Source organism: Bufo bufo, chromosome 8 (assembly GCF_905171765.1).
Source record: "Bufo bufo chromosome 8, aBufBuf1.1, whole genome shotgun sequence".
Classification (NCBI taxonomy): Eukaryota; Metazoa; Chordata; class Amphibia; order Anura; family Bufonidae; genus Bufo; species Bufo bufo.
The window spans coordinates 91796499-91821849 of NC_053396.1; the positions used below are offsets into that span (position 1 = coordinate 91796499).

The following is a 25351-nucleotide window of genomic DNA, read 5'->3' on the forward strand; positions in this document are numbered from 1 at the left end:
GTTACAATCGTGCCTGTCCTACCTTTACCCGACATTTCTAATGCCCAGTTTTCAAATCTCCAACTCTCAGCCGGAAGCGCTGTGTTTCCAAGACTCGGTGACGTACCGGGTCCCTTTCTGCCGAGTGAGGCCTCTTCTTCCGCTTCCCAGGGAGCCCGGTGACGTCACCCTCAGCCACATGAATTATTCAAAGTGCCTGGATGGGCGGCAACCAACCGCGCTAAGCCACGCCCATCCGGTCCGGTGACGTCACCTGGCAGGGCGCTTTATTATGAATGAAAGAGGCAGAGCACTGAATATTAATTAGGGGGCGGAGTCGCGGCGGAGATGAAACCATGTGATGCCGCGCTGTGCTGGGAACCACAGTGCAGTGCGGCAGGAAGGTACGAAAAAATAAACATAGGTGTAAACAAAGCGTGGGGGACCGTATGAGCCATATAGAAATGGTGAAAATACTTAAAAACATATGGGGGGACCTTGATTCAGCTGTTAATAGGGAGTACACTAAAAAAAAAAAAATTGATCCCGGACAACCCCTTTAAGACAACTTGTCCCCTAGCTGTAAGATATCCGCAGGGGATTTGGTAAAGACAAAACACCATGATTTTCATGCCCTTTTATTTCGATTCCTCAGATACTTTACTTGCTGAGCCGGTTACAGCAGAAGCAACCAGTAGCCACTGACGTTGATCAACCTGCTGAGGACAAAGTGACAGAGAGGGAGAAACAGCTGCTGGAGAGGCTGAGGTTCCAGGTAATCCATATTTGAGTCCAGTATGTACAAGTTTATTCCATTTCACCCATAGTTGGAGATTACACTGTGGAAGCAGCTTCTGTAAATGGTGTATATTTTAGGGCTCATTCAGACGACCATATATTTGTGTAAGCATCCGTTCCGAATTCCGCAATTTATTTCAGTGGGGCCGTTCCGCAGCCCCTGCGTCCAGGAGGCAGGTCACCATCGCGGCCTGCTATTGGCTACATCTAGCTTCCCCCCGTATGACGGGTCCGGGCATTGTGGGTTTTTCAGGTTTGGATAACCCCTTTAATGGCATTTTAGAAAGCGTTAAAATTGTTTTACGGCAACCCCACGTCTGGAGGGGGACCTCTTTGACTTCTACAAGAGTTTTCTAGGCATGCTCTGTGACCTGTGCAGAGGTCATTGTGCAGGGAAATAATAGATACGTTTTGACAATCACTGATTGTGAATCTGTGGCTGGCACTGTTATGGGGGCATCTGATGCTATGAGTCATCTACAGATATTCTCTCTCTCCCCCCCCCCCCCCCTCATAAGTGTCCCTGTGTAGTGTGAATGAACTCCAATACAGAGGGTGGGGGGCGGCATCTAGTTTAGTAATGGCAGCGGGGCCCGGTGAAGTCACTGTATTCTATTGCACCAAGCCCCACTCACTGTAGTAATCCTACCTATAACTGTAGGCATTGTTTAACAATCTTTAGTACATCCATTAATCTTCACTTACTAACGTCCGTATCGGGCAGGCGGGCACTGGCAGCGTAACTCACTACGCAATCTGCCAGTGCCCGCCCGGCCTCCTGCCTGATATGGACGTTAGTAAGTGAAGATTAATGGATGTATTGAAGATTATTGTTAAACAGGATTACTACAGTGAGCGGGGCAATAGAATATAGTGACTGCATCGGGCCCCGCTGCTATTGGACCTTATCGAGATGTGAGTCTCCTGTAGCTGATCTGTCGCCCCCGGAAATCCACCAATCAGCAGCCTCACACAGTCACGCACCCCTGCAAATCCTCCAATCACTATCTTGTGGGTGCAAATGTAGGCGTCTCCTCTGCTCTTCCACAGGCAGATCACTGTGCCCAGGATCCAGGGGAAGCCGTGGCTGGTTATGCCGATGAGGCCAGGACCCCGCCTACATTTGCACCCACAGAATAGTGATTGGAGTATTTGCAGGTGTGTGTGAGGCTGCTGATTGGTGGATTTCCAGGGGTGTGAGATCAGCTAGAGGAGACTCATCTCGATAAGGTCCACCAGAACACTGGCCCCCAGCCCCTCCCCACTGATACACCCGCCGACTGCGCTGTGCAGCATTTGGTCGGCGATGTATCATTGTAAACTGCAGCATTTGCCTCATAAGACGCACTGCAATTCCCCCCCCCCCCCCGCCACACACTTTTTTTTTTTGGGGGGGGGGGGGGGGGGAGAGTGTGTTTTATAGGACGAAAAATACGGTAATTTCCACTGCACTTCAGCCCGGTCACAAAATGACCTGCTAACATTTCTGTGATCTTCTTGTTACAGTGCCTTGAAAAAGTATTCATGCCCCTTGAACTTTTTCAAATTTTTTCATGTTACACCCACAAACTCCATCCAATCTGACTGAGCTTGAGCTATTTTGAAAAAAATGGTCAAAAATTTCAGCCTCTAGATGTGCAAAGCTGATAGACATGCCTCAAAGACTTGCAGCGAAAGGTGGTCCTACAAAGTATTGACTCAAGGGGGGCTGAACACAAATGTACTCCACACTTTGCAGATTTTTATTTTGAAACTATATTTCTCGCCCATATTCCTTGGGGGACACAGGAAACCATGGGTATAGCTCTGCTCCCTAGGAGGCGTGACACCCCCCCCCCCCCCCCCTCCTCCCCCACATGGGCATATCGACGCGAACGGCGCCATTTCATCTTGGCCGGCACTTCATCTACCTCGGGGGTTAAATCATTTTGCCGCGCGCGGCTCTGCTTCTCCTTCAGCGCGGCATGGGGGGGGCGGAGCTTCCTACATGCGCTCCGCTACTTCCTGTTTCGTCGGGCTCCACATCTCTAGTGCTGCGTGGAATCCTCTCTGCCGTCCGATCCTGAAGCTATTCATCTCCGTGCCTGCTGCCTCTCCTCCACAGCCTCCTTCAGTCTGCTGCCACTTGCTGCTGCCGCTTGCATCATCCGGGTCTGGTAGGACTGTTAACCCCCTCCGTGTCACCAGTACTGTTGCTTGGGTGTAATCCCCGTTCCGTTTTTTCTCTGGGGTCTCCCACTTTAAGCGCAACTTTTTTTCCACCATGTCAGACCCTTCTGCAGCTGCCAAGCCTTGGTACCATGCCTGTACCGCTGGTAGGGAACCCTTTCCCCGGGGGCAGTCTGATCCGCACTGTCCTGCATGCCGAGCTCCACCGCAGCCTCAGTCGCCCGCTGTGTCGCTCCCTGCTTCTTCTGACCCGCCTGACTGGGCTAGATCCCTGTCCCAGGCCGTGGAAAGCCTCACTCATGTCGTGGGCCGCCTAATAGACAGGCCGCCTACCCCGCAGGACGCCACTCTTACTGTCGCGCCCTCCGGGTCCGGGTTCTCCCTCTCTTAGTGACCCCTCCCGAGCTAGGCACTCAGAAGCGTTTGAGTAGAGCGAGCCTCCTCCTCGGATGCCTCCCTCTCCCCGCCACGCGTGCGCACTCAGACGGGCCTCTCCTCTCCAAAGGATTCGCCCTCTGAAGGTGAATTGGCGGTTTCAGATTTGGAAATGGACTCGGCCCTGCCGTCCAAGCTAGCCTCAGCGATGGGTCAACTCATCTCTGATATTCGTGACACCTTTAAGGTGCAAGATGACCCCCCTAGCTCTGACGCAGCTAGCGTCTCATTTATCAGACCCAGGCTGGCCTCAAAAGTCTTTCCAATCCACTCTTTCTCCTCCGTGGTGTCTAAGGCTTGGGCTCGCCCGGACGCCCGTTTTGTCAACCCCAAGAAGCTGGACATTTGCTATCCTTTTCCAGCCGATGTCGTGGCCACCTGGTCGTCCCCACCCAAGGTGGACCCCCCTGTGGCCCGTCTGTCAAAGAACACGGCCATCCCTGTTCCCGACGGGTCCTCTCTTCAGTCAGCGGAGGACCGTCGCATGGAGACCCTTTCCAAGGGCATTTTTGCTGCCTCCGGTTCTGCCCTCAGACCGGTTTTTGCCTCTGCTTGGGCAGGTAAAGCAATCTCTGCTTGGGGTGCGCAGCTGGAACAGGAGTTGGACTCGGACGTCCCCATCCAGGACCTACGTTCCTTGGCCCAGCTTATTATTCGGGCCGGGAATTTTGTTTGTGAGGCCTCCCTTGATGCGGGAGCCCTTATAGCACGCTCCTCCGCCCTGGCAGTTTCCGTCAGGAGGGAACTCTGGCTGAAGGTTTGGAAAGCGGACGCTGCCTCCAAACGTTCCTTGGCGGGGCTACCGTTTGCGGGTTCCCGCCTTTTCGGGGTCCGCCTAGACGAGCTTATTTCGGAGGCCACGGGTGGTAAAAGCACCCATCTTCCTCAACCCCAAGCCAGGGGCGCCCCCCGCGGACGCCCTGGTGCGTCTCGTTTTCGGTCCTCCCGCAGGACCTCTGGGGCTCCCCCCACAGCTGCCGCTTCGGCCCCTCCCCAGGATAAGCGTAGGAAGCCGTTTTTTCGGGCGCAGCCCTCCTGGCGCAGGCCGCAGCCTGCCCGCACACCCGCAGCAAAGCAGTCCTCTGCCTGAAGGCGCGCCCCCACCCACCCGGGTGGGGGGGCGGCTCCTCCTTTTCAGGGACGTCTGGATGGCTCACGTCTCCGACGCCTGGGCTCTCGAAATTGTGTCCTCCGGATACAAAATCGAATTCGCGTCCTTCCCTCCAGATCGGTTCTTTCGCTCCCGCCCGCCGCGGGACCCGAAAAGCGCGGCTGCGTTCTCCGCGGCTGTTCAAACCTTACTGGACAGGGGGGTGATTACCCCCGTTCCTCTAGAGGAAAGGTTCCAAGGGTTCTATTCGAACCTCTTTGTAGTTCCCAAGAAGGGAGGTTCGGTGCGGCCCATTTTGGACCTCAAAAAGCTCAACCGTTTTCTCCTCCTTCGACTGTTTCGGATGGAGTCCCTCCGTTCCGCGGTGGCTTCCCTGGAGCGGGGAGATTTCATGTCTTCCATCGATATACAGGATGCCTACCTCCATGTTCCGGTAGCCCGGTGTCACCATCGCTTCCTCCGATTCGCCGTGGGGGACCTCCACTTCCAATTTGTCGCCCTACCCTTTGGGCTGGCAACAGCCCCCCGGGTGTTCACCAAGGTCCTGGCCCCGGTTTTGGCCTTACTCCGTTCCAGGGGTGTTTTTCTGCTACCGTACTTGGACGATATCCTCATCAAGGCTCCGTCCCTTTCTCAAGCGGTTGCCAGCGTGGATCTCACTCTAGAGACTCTGGCGAGGTTCGGTTGGGTCATCAACTTCCCCAAGTCCTCCCTTCCCCCCTCCAGACAACTGGTCTTCCTGGGAATGCTTTGACACGGGAGCGGCGGAGGTACGTCTTCCCTCGGAAAAACGACTGACCCTCCGTCTGGCGATTCGGGGTCTCTTTCTCCACCGTCGACCGTCCTTCCTCTTCTGCATGCGGGTCTTGGGGCAGATGGTTGCCTGCTTCGAGGCGATCCCATTTGCGCAGTTTCACTCCCGTCCTCTCCAACGGGCGATCCTCTCCTCCTGGGACAAATCGCCGGAGTCTCTGGATCATCCCTTCCATCTATCGCCTCCGGTGCGGTCATCTCTCCGCTGGTGGTTACAGTCCCCTCTTCTGGGCAGGTCCTTTCTGCCGCTCAACTGGTTGGTGGTTACAACCGATGCCAGTCTCTTGGGCTGGGGAGGCGTGTTTCCTCCCCGATCCGTCCAGGGCATTTGGTCTCCATCGGAGTCCAAACTCTCGATCAATGTTCTGGAGCTGAGAGCGGCCCTTCTGTCTCTGCGACACTGGACTCATCTGCTGAAGGGTCATCCAGTTCGTGTGCAATCGGACAACGCCACGGCCGTGGCGTACATAAACCACCAGGGGGGCACTCGCAGCGCTGCAGCAATGCGGGAGGTCACCAGCATTCTCCGTTGGGCGGAAGCCCACGTCCCGGCTCTATCTGCAATTTAGGGGTGGACAATTGGGCGGCGGACTTCCTCAGTCGCACCACCGTCGACCCCGGCGAGTGGTCTCTTCACCCGAAGGTGTTCGAGGCCATTTGCCTTCGTTGGGGCATACCGGACGTGGACCTCATGGCCTCCAAATTCAATCACAAGGTCCCCGCCTATCTGTCCAGGGCCAGGGATCCGGGAGCTTGCGGAGCCGACGCCCTCGTTCTTCCTTGGCGAGGCTTCGCGCGTCCATACATATTCCCTCCCATCCCACTCCTGCCCAAGGTCCTTCGGAAGATCGCGGCGGAAGGCGTCTCGGTGATTCTGGTCGCTCCGGACTGGCCCCGCCGATCTTGGTATGCCGACCTCATGCTGCTCCTGGCAGACGCGCCCTGGCCGCTGCCCGCCAGGGAAGATCTTCTCTCTCAGGGACCAATCTTCCACCCGCGTTTAAGGTCCCTACGTTTGACGGCGTGGTTGTTGAGACCACCGTCCTGACACGTAGGGGTTTTTCTGCGGACGTCGTCCGCACCATGATCCGCGCCGTAAGCCGTCCTCTTCTAGGATCTATTATAGGACCTGGAGGACCTATTTGGGGTTCTGTGACAATCTGGGGATTCCTCCGTTCCGCTTTTCTCTCCCCACCGTTTTGTCCTTCCTGCAGAGCGGACTTGCCCAAGGTCTGGGTCTTAGTTCTTTGAAGGGTCAGGTGTCTGCGCTGTCCATTTTGTTTCAGCGCCCACTGGCCCCCCTTGGTCCTGTCAAGACCTTCCTTCAGGGCGTGGCTCACGCGGTTCCCCCGTACCGCCCTGGGACCTGAACCTGGTTCTCTCAGCGCTCCAGGCTTCTCCTTTCGAGCCTCTGCGGACGGTTTCCTTGCGACTTCTGTCCTGCAAGGTTATTTTCCTTGTAGCCGTCACCTCTCTTCGGAGGGTGTCCGAATTGGCTGCACTCCTGTCTGGAACCTTTCCTAGTGTTCCACCAGGACAAGGTGGTTCTTCGTCCGGTCCCTTCCTTCCTTCCTAAGGTGGTCTCCGCCTTTCATCTGAACGAGGACATCGTTCTCCCCTCTGTGTCCTTCCCCTTCCCACCCCCGGGAGAGGAAGCTTCATCGCCTGGACGTTGTCAGGGCGCTCAAGGTTTACCTGGAGGTAACCAGCTCTTTCAGGCGTACTGACTTGCTCTTTGTGGTTCCGGAGGGGTCGCACAGAGGGATGGCGGCATCCAAAGTTGCTATCGCCCGTTTTGTCAAGATGGCTGTTACTGAGGCTTATCTCGCCAAGGGCAAGGTTCCGCCCCTTGGTGTTACCGCTCACTCCACTAGAGCGGTCGGGGCTTCCTGGGCTCAGAGGAATCGGGCTTCTACGGAGCAGATTTGCAAGGCGGCCACTTGGTCCTCCTTGCACACCTTCACCAAGTTCTACAGGGTGCATACTCATGCGTCGGCTGACGCTGCTTTAGGCCGTCTGGTGTTGCAGGCGGCAGTTGATTGATGCCTCTGGTGTTGGTCTAGTTTGTTCTGGTCCCTCCCTTCTGGGACTGCTCTGGAACGTCCCATGGTTTCCTGTGTCCCCCAAGGAATATGGGCGAGAAAAGGAGACTTTTGTATTACTTACCAGTAAAGTCTCTTTCTCGCTCTTCCTTGGGGGACACAGCACCCGCCCTTCATTTGGGTTACAGTTGTGGTTCCGGCTTGGTTGCCCCCGTTGGGGCTCGACAGTCTTTTTTCCGGTTGGTGGTTATCTTTCACTACTTGGACATGCAACTGGCAGTCTCTTCTCCAGGCTGAAGGGTATAGCTGATGGAGGAGGGGCTTACAGCTTTCACTTAGTGTCACGCCTCCTAGGGAGCAGAGCTATACCCATGGTTTCCTGTGTCCCCCAAGGAAGAGCGAGAAAGAGACTTTACTGGTAAGTAATACAAAAGTCTCCTTATTCACTTCACACATACTTTGTATTGGTCTCTCACATACAATCCCAATAAAATCTGTACATTTAAGTTTGTGGGTGTAAGGTGGAGAAGGACTATGAATACTTTTTCAAGGCCCTGTAGCTCAGGATAGTGTTAAGGGATTTTCTGCCCGATGATCGTTCACAAGCTTTCATATAAACTTGCAGTGTTTGGGCTCATGCCCATGACCGTTGCCCTGCTGTGGCCGTATTGTGGTTCACAATACATGGGGCACTGGCCCTGTGCAATATGGAGTGCTTCAGTTCTATGCTTCCGTTCTGCAAAAAAGTAGTGCAAAAAAAAAGTTGAAATTTGTGGTCCGCAGCACGGGCACTGAGGGCTTACGCTTGTGGACACGAGCCCTAATACTGCTGCTGATGAACGAGCAAACACTCCTTCATTGGGCAATCCAGGCAATTGTCAGAAAGGTACGCTTCCCTCATGATTAATCATCTGTGTGATAGGGGTTTCTAAAATGCCCTTTCAATGAAGACAAGATGGCCAATATCACACTCCTGATTCAATTAGAAGAGCAGACTGGTTGCTTGAAATCAGTCTTCTGTCAACCATGGTCACCACCAAGGAAACATGTGCAGTCATCATTGCTTTGCATCAAGAGCTTCACGGTCTAGGATGTTGCTGCTTGTAAGATTGCACCTGAAGAAACCATTTATCGGATCATTAAGAACTTCTAGGATAGAAATGGAATTGCTGTGAAGGTTTCAAGGCACCCAAGAAAGTCTAGCAAGTTCCAAGACCATCTCCTAAAGAGGATTCAGCTACTGGATCAGGTCACCACCAGTGCAGAGCTTGCTCAGTAATAGCAGCAGGTGTGAGTGCATCTGTGTACACAGAGGGGAATGCTTTTGGAGGATGGCCTGGTGTCAAGAAGGCAGCAAAGAACACACTTCTCTCCAAGAAAGACATCAAGGACAGACTGACATTCTGCAGGAAGTGCAGGGATTGGACTGATGAGGACTGGGGTATTTTCTCTCATGTAGCTGCATCAAATTGTTCGGGACATATGGAGAGATGATTTTAGAAGAAAAGTGAGTCCTGTCTCTACGCCAGCAGTCAAGCATCCTTAGACCATTAAGTATGAAAACATCCTCCAAAAACAACTACTTCCAATAATCCAGGAACAAACTGGTTTGTAACAATGCTTTTTTCCAGCATGATGAAGCATTGGGTCACAAGGCAAAAGTGATAATTAAGGGGCTTGATGGAAAAAACTTTGGCATTTTGAGTCCATGGCCAGGAAACTAGTCCCCTCAATCCTCAAAAATCAGGTAGACAAAGAAAAACACAGAAATTGTCATAAAATCCAAGCACTGATTAGTCAAGACTGGGTTATCAGTCAGGACTCGGCCCAGAAGCTGATATCCAGCAGGCAAGGGCAAATTGCAGAAGTCTTGATTTAAAGAAGGGTCAACAATGGAAGTATTGAGTCTCTGCATAAACTTTATAGTTTTGTCAATAGAAGTTAAAAACCTAAGATGCTAATAATTGTACTTAAGTATACCACAGAAATATCTACAAAAAGTTTGAAAACCACTGAAGCAGCCTACTTTGTGAAAACCAAAATTATGTCTCCGTTTTTGGCCAGGACTGTATGCCAATGCACTCCATTGCAGTGTCATAATGCCCACGTCCTTGTAGAAGGTGATTAACCAGGACTTGCTTTATCTATATTTAATAGCTTAGATTGTGCAGTCCTCCCTTGTTTATTTGTATTTTGAGTTAGCGTTTTTTGTTTTTTTTCAGGCTTCGGAACAAATTTTCAGGTTTCCGTAGAGATATGGTTTCCACATACAGTGGTTAATATTGTATTGTAGGATCTTTGTAGTATTCATAGTTGCAAACCTGTTTAGTTGTCCTGTCTGCTTGGCATGTATCAAATAATTGTTTCTTCAAAGGATGAAGAAATTGAAAAGATGAAGGAGCTGTGTGAAAAAAACCACCAACTCATCCACGAAAATGATTTGTACAAACAAGTGAGTGAAAATACAGCAGACATGGGCCCCTTTTTACATTACATTCCATGGGTATCTCAGGGGAGACATTTGGCTAGTAATGCAGCACATATGTATTTGCTAGACCAGTGTTTCCCAACCAGTGTGCCTCCAGCTGTTGCAAAACTACAACTCCCAGCATGCCCGGACAGCCTTTGGCTGTGCGGGCATGCTGGGAGTTGTAGTTTTGCAACAGCTGGAGGCACACTGGTTGGGAAACACTGTGCTAGACTATACATTTGTCAGCGGTGTACTATGCATTCACTCCCTACACAGGTATGCCTCAACTGTGTTCAAGGATTGGCAGAACGTCAGTCATAAAACTTATGATGGTGGGACAGCATCTTTTTAAGGTGTGATTTCGAAGTCCTCGTTCACACCCGCGGCCAACAGGTCTGGCAGACAATGCTAGGAATCAGCCGCTGCTTGCAGTGTTTTTTGTCCAGTTGATTCTCAGTGTATTTGCTAGGTAGCAGATGGACCCTATTAGTCATATGGGGTCCAGTAGAAAGGCAGTAGTATCCAGCGATGCAGGATCCAGAAACCTCCGGCCGACTGTTATCTGCAGGTACAGCTTTCTGGATTTCCCAGCCACTAGTGTGAAGCTAGCCTAAGAGTCTAACCCCACGGACCCCATCAATGGTGTATTTAGTAAAAAAATATATATAATTTTACTCACTTATAGCACATTGATTCGCATCAGCCCCTGTTCCTATTGGGGCTGACAATCTCTCATTCCAAATACCCAGAGGTAACCATCCAAACTCCATCCATATGTTGGACCTCATCACTGCAAGGTGCCTTCCAACTGTACTTATGTCTCCACACCAAACACTTTATAACCCCTTGTTAAATTCTATTGAAGTTTTTGTGAAAGTGGTTATCGGCCAGTTGTAAAACTATTATGCTGCTTCTGGCCGGCAGAGTTTTTTGTTATAACTTCTCAAATGTATTTATTTTTTGTTCAAGAAATTGGCCTTACTTCAAGCTGCAAGTGGAAAGAAAATGTTCAGCAAATCTGAGATCATTGCCGTCAGCTCTCCAGATTCTCCCTTTGATTTCGTTCCTCCCAAGGTGAAGACTATTTGTCCATGTCGTCGCCCTTCAATTCTCTAAAACTTGTTGCACACTTATTTTTTATTTTTATTTTTTTAGCCTAGAATTCTGCGTCGAACAACAGCAAAATCTGCTACAGTAGTCTTGGAAGATTTATTATCTGAATCTGAGTCTGAAGATGACTTAAGCGACAAGAACTGGATCCCTAACCAAAATGACAAACCGTCCAAGAAAGTGTCAAATGGGGTGAGTGAAACATTTCAACCCTTGCTTGATTTCTTAAATGAGTTTTCCTGGAGTTTAATATTGATGACCCACCCTCAGGGTAGGTCATCAATATATCAGCATAAGTCCAGCACTCACGCAAATCGGCTGTTTGAGGAGGCCATGGTCTCCTCACTGCTTACTAAGCACAGTACCGTCCATTGCATAGCGGCTGTGCTTGGTATTGTAACTTGGGCCAAGTCGCTTACCTGCGTCTAGGCCTTGTGACAGATGACCATAACGTTACAGGCCTAGGAAGAGGCAGCGACACTCAAGGTCTCTTAGAACAACTTATTGGCGGGGGTGCCAGGAGTTGGACCCCCACAAATTATATTGGTGACCTATCCTGATGAGCAGTCAGTATTAAACACCTGGAAACCCATTTAACTATACTTTATTAATTTTTTATTCCCTTTTTAATGGACCTAATTTATGAAAGTGCAAGCATATAAATAAGGATGTTTTGGGGTGTTTGCCATATTTCAGATATTTTTTTTTTTATTCTAGATATTTTATTTATTTATTTTACTTTTTGATGAGATTATCTTAAAGGCTATGTACACCTTTGGGGGCAATTTATTTTTATTGCATTGTACTAATTTTGAGCTAAAACTTTTTTTTATTTTTTAATTGGTCTTTATTAAAAAAGAAATATGAAGTCCTTTTTTTCTGTACAATGCGGATATGCTCTAGTAGCAGCCTCTGGATTTTTGAGACTTTTCCATCAGACCAGGAACTGACGGGCTCCTTATCTCTGCTCTCTGACATTTATAAACACTCGTTATAGCTCACTACTTATTTTACTGATAAGAATGTGGCTTAAAGAGGACCTGTCACCTCTCCTGACATGTTAATAGCTCCATGCATTCCCCATGTAATAACAATTCTGGAGCATCTATTCTTATGACTCTGTTGTGCCATTTCTTTATTATTTCTACTAGAAGTTATGATTGAATTGCTATTAGCCTTCAGTAAGGGTGCAGAGGGGAGGTAACCAGTTGGGAGTGTCCCTGCATAGTCTGAAAATGGCAGCACTGATTGGATATATTCAGTCTGTGCAGGTGCACCCCCCCCCCCCCCCCCCTCTTCCCTCTGTACCCTTACTGAAGGCTAATAGAAATTCATTCATAACTTCTAGTAGAAATAACAGAGGAATGTCACAACATGGAGCCATAAGAATAGATGTTCCAGAATTGTTATCACACGGGGAATGCATGAAGCTATTAAAACAGGCATGTCAGGAGAGGTGAAAGGTCCTCTAAGTGTTTTATGACCTCTTAGTAGTTTGGAGATGATGGTTATTAGATGACCAGCACAAAGTGAAAGTACCAGTCGCACAGCTAGAAAAAGGTAACCCTTTGTGACGGAACAGCTCAATATTTTTAATAAAGGCCAATTGAACAAAAGTTTTTTAGCCAAAAATGAGTCGCATGCAATCAATAAAAAAAAAATAAAAAAATGCCTCCGAAGGTGTACATGGCCTTTAAGGACGTGCCTTCATAGGGGATGGAAAGTGGTAATAATCCTAAGCTTCTGTGCCTTTTTCCTGCTATTATAGTGCTCTTGTAAAGGGCGTTGTGGGAATAAAATGTGTCGCTGTAGGAAAAACAAGCAGAACTGCTCAGAGGATTGTTACTGTGACCCAAGTAAATGCCGCAACAGGGATAACTTCTCGGTAAGTGTGTTATAGGCTGGACTAAGAACCAAATCTGTTAAACCTGTGTAGTGCCAAAACCAAATACAAATTTGCAGCTATGCAATTCTAGCTCTTCACTTGATTGCCTTTTATATGGTCAAGAGCAAGGCAGTGGACTAGGACAGCTACATGTACGTTTCTTTCAGGTTTGTATTCATTTGGTGAACATGTGATGTTTCATATTGGGTTTAAAGGGGTACTTTTGTTACTAGAACTTACTCCCTATGAATCAGATTTTGTTAAAGGAGTCACATTGTTTTTCCTTAAATGATTGAGATGGGGTTTTCCTCAGACGGTTTTCCACTAGTAAATGTGAATAAATGGCAGTTTGCATGGGTTTTGGCATATCTCTGTGGTTCACCATTGTATGCTAGTTCTTTGCATGCTATAGTTTATTTTGTATTTCTAACAGTATCATTGGGGAACACATGTAAGACCATGGGTATAAGTGCTGGCACTAGGAGGTGGACAATAAGGAAAAAGTGTGTACTCCTTGCTAAGAAAGTTTTAGCTTAGTCCCTGTTTTCAAGCATAGCTTTCCTCCCAAAGGGGCAGCATGAATTTGGGTGGGCAGAAAACTGAACAGTTAAGTATATTGTCCTCATTCCCTGTTTAAAGTGATTGTTTTAAGGTCTGCGATGCTGCCTGGGGCCTACTTGGCCAGCAAGCATCGTACCACGGTTCTCTTTCCTCTATCTGGTACAATTGCCACTGTGTTCTGAGAGGACCCTTATTCCTGTACAATCCACTAGAAGGGTTAGGTCCCCATTAACTGCTGCTGTGCTTCGGTTCCTACAAGATGAGCTGTCTTAACCCTCATGTTTGTATTACTGGCCCGGTTTTATTCCCGATTTGGTCCGCACCTCCACCGCAGTGTCTCTTCTGCAGCCCCCTTAGCCGGGTACCTGTAAGCCCTCCTTCTCCTGCGCACCCTGCTCTTTGTTGCTCTGGCATCCAAGTGGTAATGAGTCCCAACTCACTGCTCTTCTTATTTTGATTCTTTCCCCCCCTTTTATCCCCTTGGGATAGTTAGCTGGGCCACCATGTCAGAACCTAGAGCTGAATCCCTTCTCCCTCCATGTGGCATTTTGCTTGCTCTCCTTGCACACAAATTCCAATGCGGTTAGTCTGATCCCTTCTGCACCACCTGTTGAGCATCACCACCTAGCGTCCGTGACCCCAGCCTATCGCTGCCTGCTTCCCCAATGTCAGCGGAACTGGAGTGGGCACATTCCTTAGGCAAGATATTGCTATTGTTTCTCAAACCAATAAAACTATCGTAGAGATGCTGGGGCGCATGTCTTTGAAGTCAGACATGGTCCTTTCAGATTTAGATGGTCACAACAGCCTCCTGTGGCAGGTGCCCCCAAAAATAGGCCAGAACATCCCATCCTTCCAGGTGTTCCTTTTCCCTCAGATCGTTGCCCATCTCCCTCAGATATGTCTTTCTGTGTGGAGGCACGACCAGAAACACAACAGAAGTACACCGTAGTGCTTCTGTTCCGCGCCGCATCTCCGGAATTGCAGACCCATTCAAGTGAATGGGTCCGCATCTGTGATGTGGGGTGCACACGGCCTGTGCCTTGTGTATTGCGGACCAGTCGTATGCAGGCCGTATGCACGCCTGTGTGTATGAGTCCTTATTCTGCGGCTCAATATGATTGCAGCGATACCAGACTTGTGTGTTTTTTTTATTTATTTATTTTTTATTTGCATCACCATATTCTGACATCCATGACTTTTTTTATATATATATATATATATATATATTTCGGTCTATGAAGCTGTATAAGGGCTTTTTTTTTTGTTTGTTTTTTGCACAATGAACTGTAGTTTTTATTGGTACCGTTTTTGTGGTATATGACTTTTTTGATCACTGTTCAATTTTTTGGGGGGGGAAACAAGATGACAGAAAATGGTGAATCACGTGTTTTTTCATTTTTTTTCCCCTCATATTACGGCGTTCACTGCACAGGAAATTCTTTTAATAGTTCAGACATTTTCGAATGCAGCAATACCTAATAAATATTTTTTTTGTTTATACATTTTTATATGTAAAATTGCAAAAGGGGGTAATTTTAAACTTTTTAAATATTTTGATTTTTTGTTATGATCCCTTTTCCTATTCACCCTAATAGAGATCTATTAGGGTGAATAGGATTTTTACACTGTCCCTGCTGCGCAATGCCTCGTGCATAGTTCATTAGGCAGTTTACCATGGCAGGCCTTGGAAGGCTTCAGCAGTGTCCAGGCTGCCATGATAACCAATCAGAGCCCCGCAACTTAACTGCAGGGGCTCCGATCAGAAAGCAATGGGGGCCGCATCGCTCTGCCTAACTCCACAGTTACATCTGAAGGGTTAAATGATGGGGCACGGCAGGATCATTGTTCCCCCCATCATTGCGGCCGGACGCATAATGCTGTATACAGGGTAATCGTGCTCAAAATGCTTATCCATAAACGTGATTCAATTCTTTTTATTATTAATGCTTTACATTGGAAATTTGTGTTCTTTTCTATTTGTGTGAAATATTACAATTTTCAATATTGTTGGATGTTTTCCCCCCAATAGCGGCTTTTTCTGTGGGACTTAAACTGTAAATTAGTCTGTTATTAATGTAGGTCAGATATTAGGCAGCTTTTCTTTCCCTATGTATTTCTGTGCACATTGTCGTTATTTGATATGATTATATATTTAATTTTATATATACCATATCCAAGTTTATTGAAACAAGTACCTATTTTCACCTAGTTAATTTCATCATGTGATTTCACTTGATCTGTTTGCATGGTTTGTGTGTATATAATAGAGGTGGGTCATGTTCACAACTTCAGCTATGAGTAAGGACAAACCTGGTGCCCGAAACATGAAAGCGATGTATATGTATCTGTACTGGATTTTTACTCTGGACGTAATAAAGCTGCAATTTTCACTAAAATTGGATTCTGGAATTTTTCTTTTTTTTATATTGCAACTAGTCTGTCTTCGCTTCCCCTCCTACAAAGTTTCCTTTATGGTGGCCATCATGTCTTTTCGTAGGGTTTCAGAGCTCTTAGCTCCTTCCTGTCGATCTCCTTTTTGGTGGTCTATCAGGATAAGGGTGTTTTTTGCCTGATACCATCCTTTTCATCTTTCTCTTATCTCAACAAAGATATATGGTTTTCCCCTCTCCAACCGATCTCCCCACCCTCTTGATCTATTTCAGGCAATTCACACTTACCTTTCTCAAATGTCTTCCTTCTGAAGAGTGGACTCTGTAATTCTGGACGGCCCTAGAAATGGCTTAGCCGAGTCAAAAGCGGGGTGGATTTGATTTAAATCAAACTGATTTAAATCACTAGTCAGTAAGGCTTAATTTAAATCATAGTATTCTACATAAAGACTAATTCTTGCTGGTATAACTTATAATATGCAAGTAGATGAAGATTTTTAGAATAATAACTTTTCATATTAGTTTGATTTAGGTCGATTTCTGTATTCATAGGTTTGTAGAAGTTAGGATTAAGGTATTTTTCTCAACTCTGTTCATGTTATAACATTTTTGCTGTGAAGAAGAGGCATGTGATCTCTGCTGAGTCAAATTCAGTTTTGAGAACTGCAAAAGTAAACTAAGCATCTGTGATAATATCTTGTAGGCAGAGAAACTGCCCAATAATCTTACAAAAACCTCTGGAAGAGCATGACATTGTGAATGGATTCATGGAATTTATTTACCCAAAAAAGTAAACATAAACAGCCTAATTCTACATAATTAAAAAAACGAATCTTTATTTCATGATGGAATAACCTTTTGGATGGTAATATATTCCTTTTAAAAAAAAAAAGAAAATTTATATCATTGATTTTTATCCACCCTGGTCAAAAGCCACAGTCTTGGTTTGCCAATTGTGGAAGCATACCAGTGAACTCCCATTCTGGATCACTCCGTATTTAGGGGCTTTCGGGCTGTACATAACCGGGATTCAGCTCTTCAAGTGCGTATGGCTGTGACCTGGTCGTCCATACCCACCTTCCCAAGATTTTATATGGTACACACCTTTGCATCCACAGATACATCTCTTGGGCGCACGGTTCTGCAGACTGGTGACACACAGCTCCCACCTAGTTATTTGTTGGATCTGCCTGAGTTTGGGGCTTTTTCAGTTCTGGTTTCTTGCCCAATTATTCAGGATTATGCTCCTGCTCTTGTATACACTCTTAACTTAGTCCCTGTAGAAAGAGTATATCTGGTGGTAGTTCACGCTTTTTGCTTAGTTTCTGCTTCCAAGTGGCAGCAGCTATACCCATGGTCTTGCCTTTGTCCTCAATGAACGGAAGAGATTTTACTTAAGTAAAATATTTTCTTTTACCTGAATGTATTTGCTGTAGGTTTTGTCTATACAAGACAGATTAGTGGTTTTGCTTTCTGACCCTTACTTATTTTCCCAAAACAAATTTCTTTACACAGTATTTTTAATATTTTGAATTGTTTGACCAACAGGATGACACCAATAGTGAAGATCAGTCCCGGGAGTCTGAAAACTCAATGAAGATGGACTACCCTGAAGATGTAACATCCGGAAGCTCATTTTTCACCCCACCTTGCATAACTCCCACCAAAAAGGTATGACCATGTGCATCTTATCGGTTGCCTTCTCCCAACGTGCTGTTTTCCCTATAAAGTCAAAACAGTAGTAAATATTTGCGGGATTGTAAGGTGTATTTTCATTTGCACCTAGTCATAATATACATTGTCCCCCCAGCAGTGCTGGCTGCATGAAGATCAGCATAGCAGATGCTGGTCTTCATGAATCAGAGCCAATGGTTTTCTTTGTTTAGTGGCCGGAAAATGCCAGACCAAACTTGTGTAGGAGCCCTTAAGACAGTTGACTATTTGGGAGATTGATGGCATAACACTAGGATATGCTGTCAGTGGGACCCACACCTATCTTGAGAAAGGGGGCCCTGAAGTCAAGGAAAGCACACTATCCATGCGTGGCATGCCCTCCATTCATTGCTATCGGAGTTCCAAAAGGAGCTGATCGCGCACTTGGCTATTTTTCGAAGTCCCTTAGCAGTGAATGTAGTGTGACTGTGCTTGCGCGGATATTATTCACTTCAGGGGTCCCATTCTGGAGGTACGTCCTAGACTTATAGCTGACATTGATGGCATGTCCTAATGTTGTACCATCAATGCCCCAAATGGGCCAACCCCTTAACCTACTATATATTTAGAAGTAATAGTGCTAGAACAAAGCATTGACATTTAATTTGAAGACACTAGAGCCATTTTGTAGAACTATTCTAACTATAATAACCAACGGCCTGCCTCCACAGGTTCTACAGGAAATAAGTGACATAGGCCAAGTGCTGTCCTTGAAGCTGCAGCGAAAACCAAGCATTGTCCCTGGGGGACTGACTGCAGACGCACAGGAGAATCAAACATCCATACTGAAGAGAAAGAAGAAAGCGCTTTGCAACAGTAATACCAGCTTCTTCTCTGGATGCTCACCAATCACAGAGGATGAATGAGGAGAGCCGTCCTTGGATGTTTTAGTCTAATATTTGTAGCATCTAGGGGGCGGGAGACTGTATTTTAATGTTAGATAATGTTGTGGAAGGCATTCAGCGATGCAACTTATGGGGAAGAAACCTTGTAAATATTTGTTTGTATTTGTATGTCTGACAGCAAGTCCGTGCCATCTGCAAGTATTGTAATAGCACAGGAACGTTTTAAATGCAAAAGGTTTTCCAGCCACTGGTCTGTAAGTCCCAGTATACGATGACACAAGTCACATTGCCGGCCAGCAATGATGTTGGAAATGCAGTTCAACTTTGCACTAGTACTGGCAGAGATGTGAAAGAGGGTTTTCTGCTAAGACTTTTATGATATCTCAATTAGACATGACCGTTGTGGTACCGCGGTGGCTGTTAGATGCGAGATCTAGAAAAAGCCTAGGTTCCAAAATGTTCAATTATTTCAATGAAGAGTGACTGCAGATGTAATAAATCACCCCACTGAGAACAGACAGGGTCCCTCTTGATTTTAGGGATTATTGGGGTTCCAGCAGACAGATCATGACATACCATAAAAGTTTTACCAGCAGAAAACCACTTTAAAGGGGTTGTCCCAGAATGACACTGGTTAAGTGAGTGTCTGAATTCCTTAATGCTGAAACCCCCACCAGTCACAAAATGAGGGTGCCCTTTGTCCCCCACTTGGAAGTCCCATAAACTTTGAATGGAGTAGCCATCAAGTTATGTGTGTTGCCACTCCATTTAAACGGGTGACAGGGCACCCCGTTTTCCTGATTAAGTGGTTTCTCTGCAGTGAGTCCCTCACCGATCATCAGGCACATCACCTATCCAGTGGTAACTGCTAAGTTGTCATTCTTGTATAACCACTGTAGATGCAGGTTCAGTGAAGCCAGGCCTTTATCAGATTACTTCAGGAAGATTGAGGCATTGATTTTTATGCAAAATTGTTTTTAATTTTACTTTTTATAAGATTTGTAGTTATTACTAATAAAAATGAAATGTTTATTTCTTACCATGACTTTCAGTAGACTTACAGAAATTCCGCCTACAAGGATCAGACTAGTAACATGTGGACACAGTGCTATTTAATAAATCCTATTTAATTACTGTTCATCTAGAATTATTTCTCATGTGGTTCCAGCCAATAGAAGAAATTAGTTTCTGGAATAGCCAGAAGCAGGTTGAATTTAGAGCTTTATCGAGCTGGATTGTGTTCTGTGATTGGAATCAGATCCTGGAACTAGTCAGTGAAAACAGTAAAATACAACTTCATACAAATTTACAATCTGAAAAACAAAACATTTCTTTGACTTGTGGTCTTTTTGTCATTGAGTTCACTGGGTGACATAGAACCCTTCCACAATGAGGTAGATCCTTTGCAGGATTCTTGCAGGCTCCATGCCGATATAAGAGAACGATTTCTGCGATAACCGGGAAGGGGGATCCTTGGACCCCATTGTGGAACCAAGTAAGGGCCTCATATTGACATCTGTAATGTAACTGCAACACCTGGGACTTTCAACTGAACCAAACTTTGGGCTTGCCAGCAGGTTCTATAGTGCTGTTAGATTCAATTGAAATGTAGCAGGTTGATTTGATGTGGCTGTACAACGGATGCTGAATGTCAGTCGTCCATAAGTTCTGATTTTGTGGGATGTGATGGGGTCTGTCCATGTGTGAGCGGTAATGACCTGTGGATGTAGGCTTTTTCTAACTGATATGTGAACATTGCACTTAGAGAAAAATATGGTTTCTCAACAACGTTCTTTTAGTGGTGTAGTTATTGCTACCCCCTTCCAGTTTGTATATCTGAATAGTTGGATCTCCGTCACCGTGTAAACTAGCTCCTATTTTCAGCACATCTTTAAGGTCCTAAACTGGTAGGCACTGACCAGTGAACGGCTCTCATTGCCATGGGCTCTTTTGTTCACCGTGAGCATGCCATTCCCCGTAAATGACCAATCAGATGCTGTGGTTGCAATTGACTATGGCATCTGAGGGAAAGGGGGGTTAAATGTCTGTGCTTGGAGTTGTCACTGATCACGGACACTACCTTTTGCCTTTTGGGTGCCTGCTGTGTAATGAAGCCCGCTCAGCTCCTCAATGGGTGCCATTTTTAAAGATCTGCGGTGGATGTTTGGTTGAGTGCACTTCATTAAGAAACACAGGGCTGAATAAATTTGGAGCTGCTTCTGCCAATCTCAAAAATCTATTTCCTTTCAAGGCCACCCACTTTTTTTTTTGTAGCAAGGGTGGCATTAAATTGCTGCCTGTGCAGAAATGTTTTCTCCTTATATATTCCCCTTAAAGAACTATGATGAAAGGAAGGTGATAAAGGCAAGGAACACTCGAGAAACTTGTCCTTGCATGAACTACAGCTGTGATGTCCAGTTTCCATCCAGAATATACATGGATTGTATAAGAGTTTTTTTTCTTGTTTTTTTTCCTTTTTTTTTCTTCGAGCAATAAGATCAATGAAAACCACAAATGTGTTCTTCATTACAGCTGCAAACATGTCGCTTGAAGAATACTTGAGAAATCTGTAATGTCCTTAACGCCTGTCACTACATTTTGTCATTTGCTTTCTTGGTTTTCATTTCCTTCAGGCTGGGTTCACACTTGAGCGTTTTACAGCGCGTTCAAACGCGCTGTAAAACGCTCAACACATGAAAACCAATGCTTCCCTATGGCCCTGGTTCTCACTTGAGCGTTTTACAGCGCTGAAAAACGCGCTGTAAAACGCTCAACACATGAAAACCAATGCTTCCCTATGGCCCTGGTTCTCACTTGAGCGTTTTACAGCGCTGAAAAACGCGCTGTAAAACGCCCTACGCTCAAACAAGTACTTGAGCTTCTTTGGGGCGTTTTGACGCGCGTTTGTGGCCATAAGACATTGCAGTCAATCACACAAACGCGCGTCAAACGCGCGTTTACTATTGCAAAAAACGCTCGTCAAAAAAGCGCGTTAAACGCGCATATCAAAGACGCTCAGGTTTGAACCCAGCCTAAGTGTTTAAAAAAACAAAAACTTTTCTTTACACATGTGACCTTTCCGAGTGCCATTTGTTATGAAGTATTTCCATTTCTAGCAGACATGTTGGTAAATGCTGGTATGCTAGGTGGGCTGTTTTGTATGTGCTAATACAGCAATTCAGGTTCTGGGAAACGGAACAATCCTTGCTAATAATGGTTCAGCTTTCATGTCGCTGCCTGCAATCCAAATACAGGGTGTTGATAATTTTTCTTGTATAAACGCATTCTTGCTGATTTCTGCGTCATTTACTTAAAGGGAGTCTGTCACCAGATTGTGACCTTATAGACCGCTTACATAGCGCTCTAGCATAGCAGTCTATGATTCTAATGGTACCTTTGATGTTTTCTTGTGAAGTTCCCCCAAGGCAAAAACTGACTTTTATTCATATGTAAATTAGGGCTCGCAAGTGCCCAGGGCGGCGTTCACCTCGTTGGTGCCCAGGCTGTTCTGCCTCTTTTCGTCATATCCCCGGCCTCTTCCTCTGCCCGCCCCGCTCTTCCTTTGCGTCCTCCTCTGCAGCGAGATCCCGCGCCTGCGCTATCCATTGCTTGGCCGGGGCATACGCACTGTGATGCCCATTGTGGGTGTCTCTGGTCTGCCTTCTCGCTGTTGGCCGGCGCATGCGCAGTAGCTACTGCGATGCCGTGCCCACAATGGGCATCGCAGTGCGCATGCCCCGGCCAAGCAATGGATAGTGCAGGCGCGGGATCTCGCTGCAGAGAAGGACGCAAAGGAAGAGCGGGGCGGGCAGAGGAAGAGGCTGGGGCGGGGATATGACGAAAAGAGGCAGAACAGCCTGGGCACCAACGAGGTGAACGCCGCCCCTGGGTACTTGCGAGCCCTAATTTACATATGAATAAAAGTCAGTTTTTGCCTTGGGAACTTCACAAGAAAACATCAAAGGTACCATTAGAATCATAGCAGTCTATGTAAGCGGTCTATAAGGTCACAATCTGGTGACAGACTCCCTTTAAATGTATAGAAGAAAAAAAAAACTAATTTTCTTTAGTTCCTGGGGTTTAACACAGAAAGCATATATAACTGCACTGCTCTTGTCAGTAACTACCTAAAACCATATTGCTATAAAATAGAGAAGTACATTTAAAAGGGGTTTTCTGAGATTTTGATACTGATGACCTATCCTCAGGATCTGATCAGTTACTGATCAGTTTTTTTTTTGGGGGGGGGGGGGGCGCTTTCGTAAGTTTCTCCATCTCCCTTGGTCGTCTGAACTCTGTTCAATCGACCTCCCCCAACCCCCCCTTGTGTATCTCATTCTTACATAGAGTGCCTTCATTGGACACTTCTTTAGCTGCCTTCCTTGTGTTACTCGGACCTACTGTACCACCACTGTCGGCGCCTACTTTCACACACTCTCTGGGGATTTTTCCAAATCCTTGAGTGGTTGAATAAACTTCCCTCTTTTTTTTCCCTTTTTTTTTTTCAGGTCTCTCTAGAGATGTTCAGTTGGGTTCAAGTCGGGATTCTAGCTTGGCCGCTGAAGGACATTCACAGAGTTAAGGGCTCATGCACACGACTATGTATTTTGCGGTCTGCAAAAAAATGTAGATGACATCCGTGTGCATTCTGTATTTTGCGGAACGGATCAGCTGGCCCTTCACAGAATAGTACTATCCTTGTCCCTAATGCGGACAATAATAGGACTTGTTCTATCTTTTTGCGGAACAGAAATGCGGAAATGGAATTCACACGGAGTAACTTCATATTTTTTATTTTTTTTTTGCTGACCCATTGAAATGCGTATACGGTCCGCAAAAAAACGGAACGGGCGCAGAAAGAAAATACGTTCGTGTGCATGAGTCCTTAAACCTGTGTTGTCTATGCTGTGTACTTAGGGTTATTGCCTTGTTGGAAGGTAAACCTTCAGCCCCGACTGAGGTTCAGAGCAAGCTGGATTAGGTTCTTATTAACAACATCTCAGTCGTATGTTTATTCAGTTTTCTTTCAACCCTGACCATTCTCCTTGTCACAAAAGCTGGCCTTTAGGTACTTTTTTTTTTTTTTTGCAAACTTCAGACAGTTCATGTCTTTTTACTGAGGAGAGGCTTCTCCAGATTAGTAGAGTGCTGCAGTGATAGTTGACCTTCTGAAAGTTTCTCCCATCTGCACACAGCCAGGTTCTTGGTCACCCCTCCTACAAACGTCCTTTTCCCCTGATTACTTAGTTTGGTGGGGCACCCAGCTGTAGGAAGAGTCCCGATTTGTCCCAGACGGTTTCCACTTAAAAATGATGGCTGCCACTATGCTCTTGGAAGTGAAGCAAAACTTGTTTTGTTCCCTGATCCAGATCTGTGCCTCAGCACAATTTTGTCTCTGAACTCTACAGGCAGTTATTTCATCCTCATGGCTTGGTTTTTGCTCTGATATGTATTACCAGCTGTAAGACCTTATATATTTCCAAATCATTTCCAATCAACTGAAGTTACCACATGTAGACTCCAATCAAGGTGTAGAAACCTCTCAAAGATGGTCAAGAAAAATGGGAGGCCATCAGAGCTAAATTTCAAGTGGCATAACAAAGTGTTTGGCGTGCACATAAGTATTTGTGAGGTAAAACATAAAGGCGTAATAGTAACGCAAAGCTTGTCTACACTAGGGCACTTATTGTGTTTTGTCTGTATAAATATGTGCACTGCTCATTACAATAAAAAAGGCCATTATGAGAAACACATCTTGTATGTGTCTGTGTCTTGACCTCGAGCCGGCTCACTCAACTTCAGAACTATTAGGACACTGCATCACATCAGAAGGTTGGTTTGTAACCACATATTCAAATTATTATTTTTTTATAAATTTACAAACCGTTCTAAAATTATTTTTTTTCACATTCTCATTATGGGATAATGAGTGCGGATTGATGGGAGAAAACATGAATTTAAGCACAAGGCTGTAAAACAACAAAATGAAAAAAGTGAAAGGGTCTAAAGACTTTCCAAATGCACTGTATGTCTCTCAGTAGCTAATGTCTGCCCATGTCATTCGTTCCACAATACAGGCAGAGAAGATTCTGCAATCAAAAGTTTAAAGAGGTTGTCTGGGTGGTTAAAAGTGATGACCTATTCTCAGGTTATCAATATGTTATTGGCTGGGATCAGACGATAATCTGTGTGAATAGACCGCAGCCTCTTTCTAGGCCAGTGACGTCAGGTTTATCGGCCACATGTGCCTTGCAGCTCATGGTCAGCATAGCTGCTATCCATGGCACTGTGCTTGGTAAGCTGTAAGAAGGCCGAACCTCTCACTAGTGCACTGTGGCTTCTTCAAACAGATGATCTGTGGGCGTCGGACCCCTGGCAATCTGATATTGATAACCTATCCTGTGCCTAGGTCATCAATATCAGGATCTCAGAAAACCCCTTTAAAGGAATGGTCTCAATATTTCAACTTCTTTGATATCTGCAGGACAGGTAATAATTGTCTGATCAGTAGGATCTAATTGCTGAGAGCCCCACCTGTCACAAGAATGGGGTCATCTATGGGACTGCCATTAGAAGCCATGAAAACTAATATTGTCCATGGGGTGATTCTGCATTATCTGGCACCAGCATTATAACATGTTAAAAAAAAATAATTTGAATTTAAGATTTATTTTCTTATGCCTGTCATTCATTGTGGAAATGTGCAAATAAATTCTGTCCGTTACTATTCGTCAAAGGTGGATGTTGCTACGCAGTCTGGCACTGTCCGCAGAGATAGGAGAGAGTCAGTGTGTAGAGACACATCCCCAACTGGTAATTTTCCAAGAGGAATACAATGCAGGGTTCTAAGAAAAGATGATCCCTCATGTTTTACTTATGAAAAATACATGTCTCTTTTGTATATAAAAATGAATTTGTCTGTGTTCTTTATGCATGGCCAAATGACTGGACCGATCTGCACCAATTTGGCACATAGGTACATCAGGTGTTCAGGAAGTTTTTGTAAAGGTCTCAGCTCTCTAGGACA

At 46.0% G+C, this 25351-nt stretch overlaps 1 protein-coding gene across 1 annotated transcript in view; it reads left to right on the forward strand.

Moving 5' to 3' along the window:
• Positions 1–19109, forward strand: part of KIF4A (kinesin family member 4A) — a 98600-nt gene extending 79491 nt beyond the window's left edge. Inside the window, exons 25-31 of the mRNA XM_040405374.1 lie at positions 635–754; positions 9722–9799; positions 10787–10891; positions 10973–11119; positions 12696–12812; positions 17315–17437; positions 18151–19109. Of these exons, the coding sequence (XP_040261308.1) occupies positions 635–754; positions 9722–9799; positions 10787–10891; positions 10973–11119; positions 12696–12812; positions 17315–17437; positions 18151–18345 (885 nt within the window). The 3' untranslated portion in view covers positions 18346–19109. The remainder of the gene's footprint in view (positions 1–634; positions 755–9721; positions 9800–10786; positions 10892–10972; positions 11120–12695; positions 12813–17314; positions 17438–18150) is intronic.
• The last annotated feature ends 6242 nt before the right edge of the window (positions 19110–25351 follow it).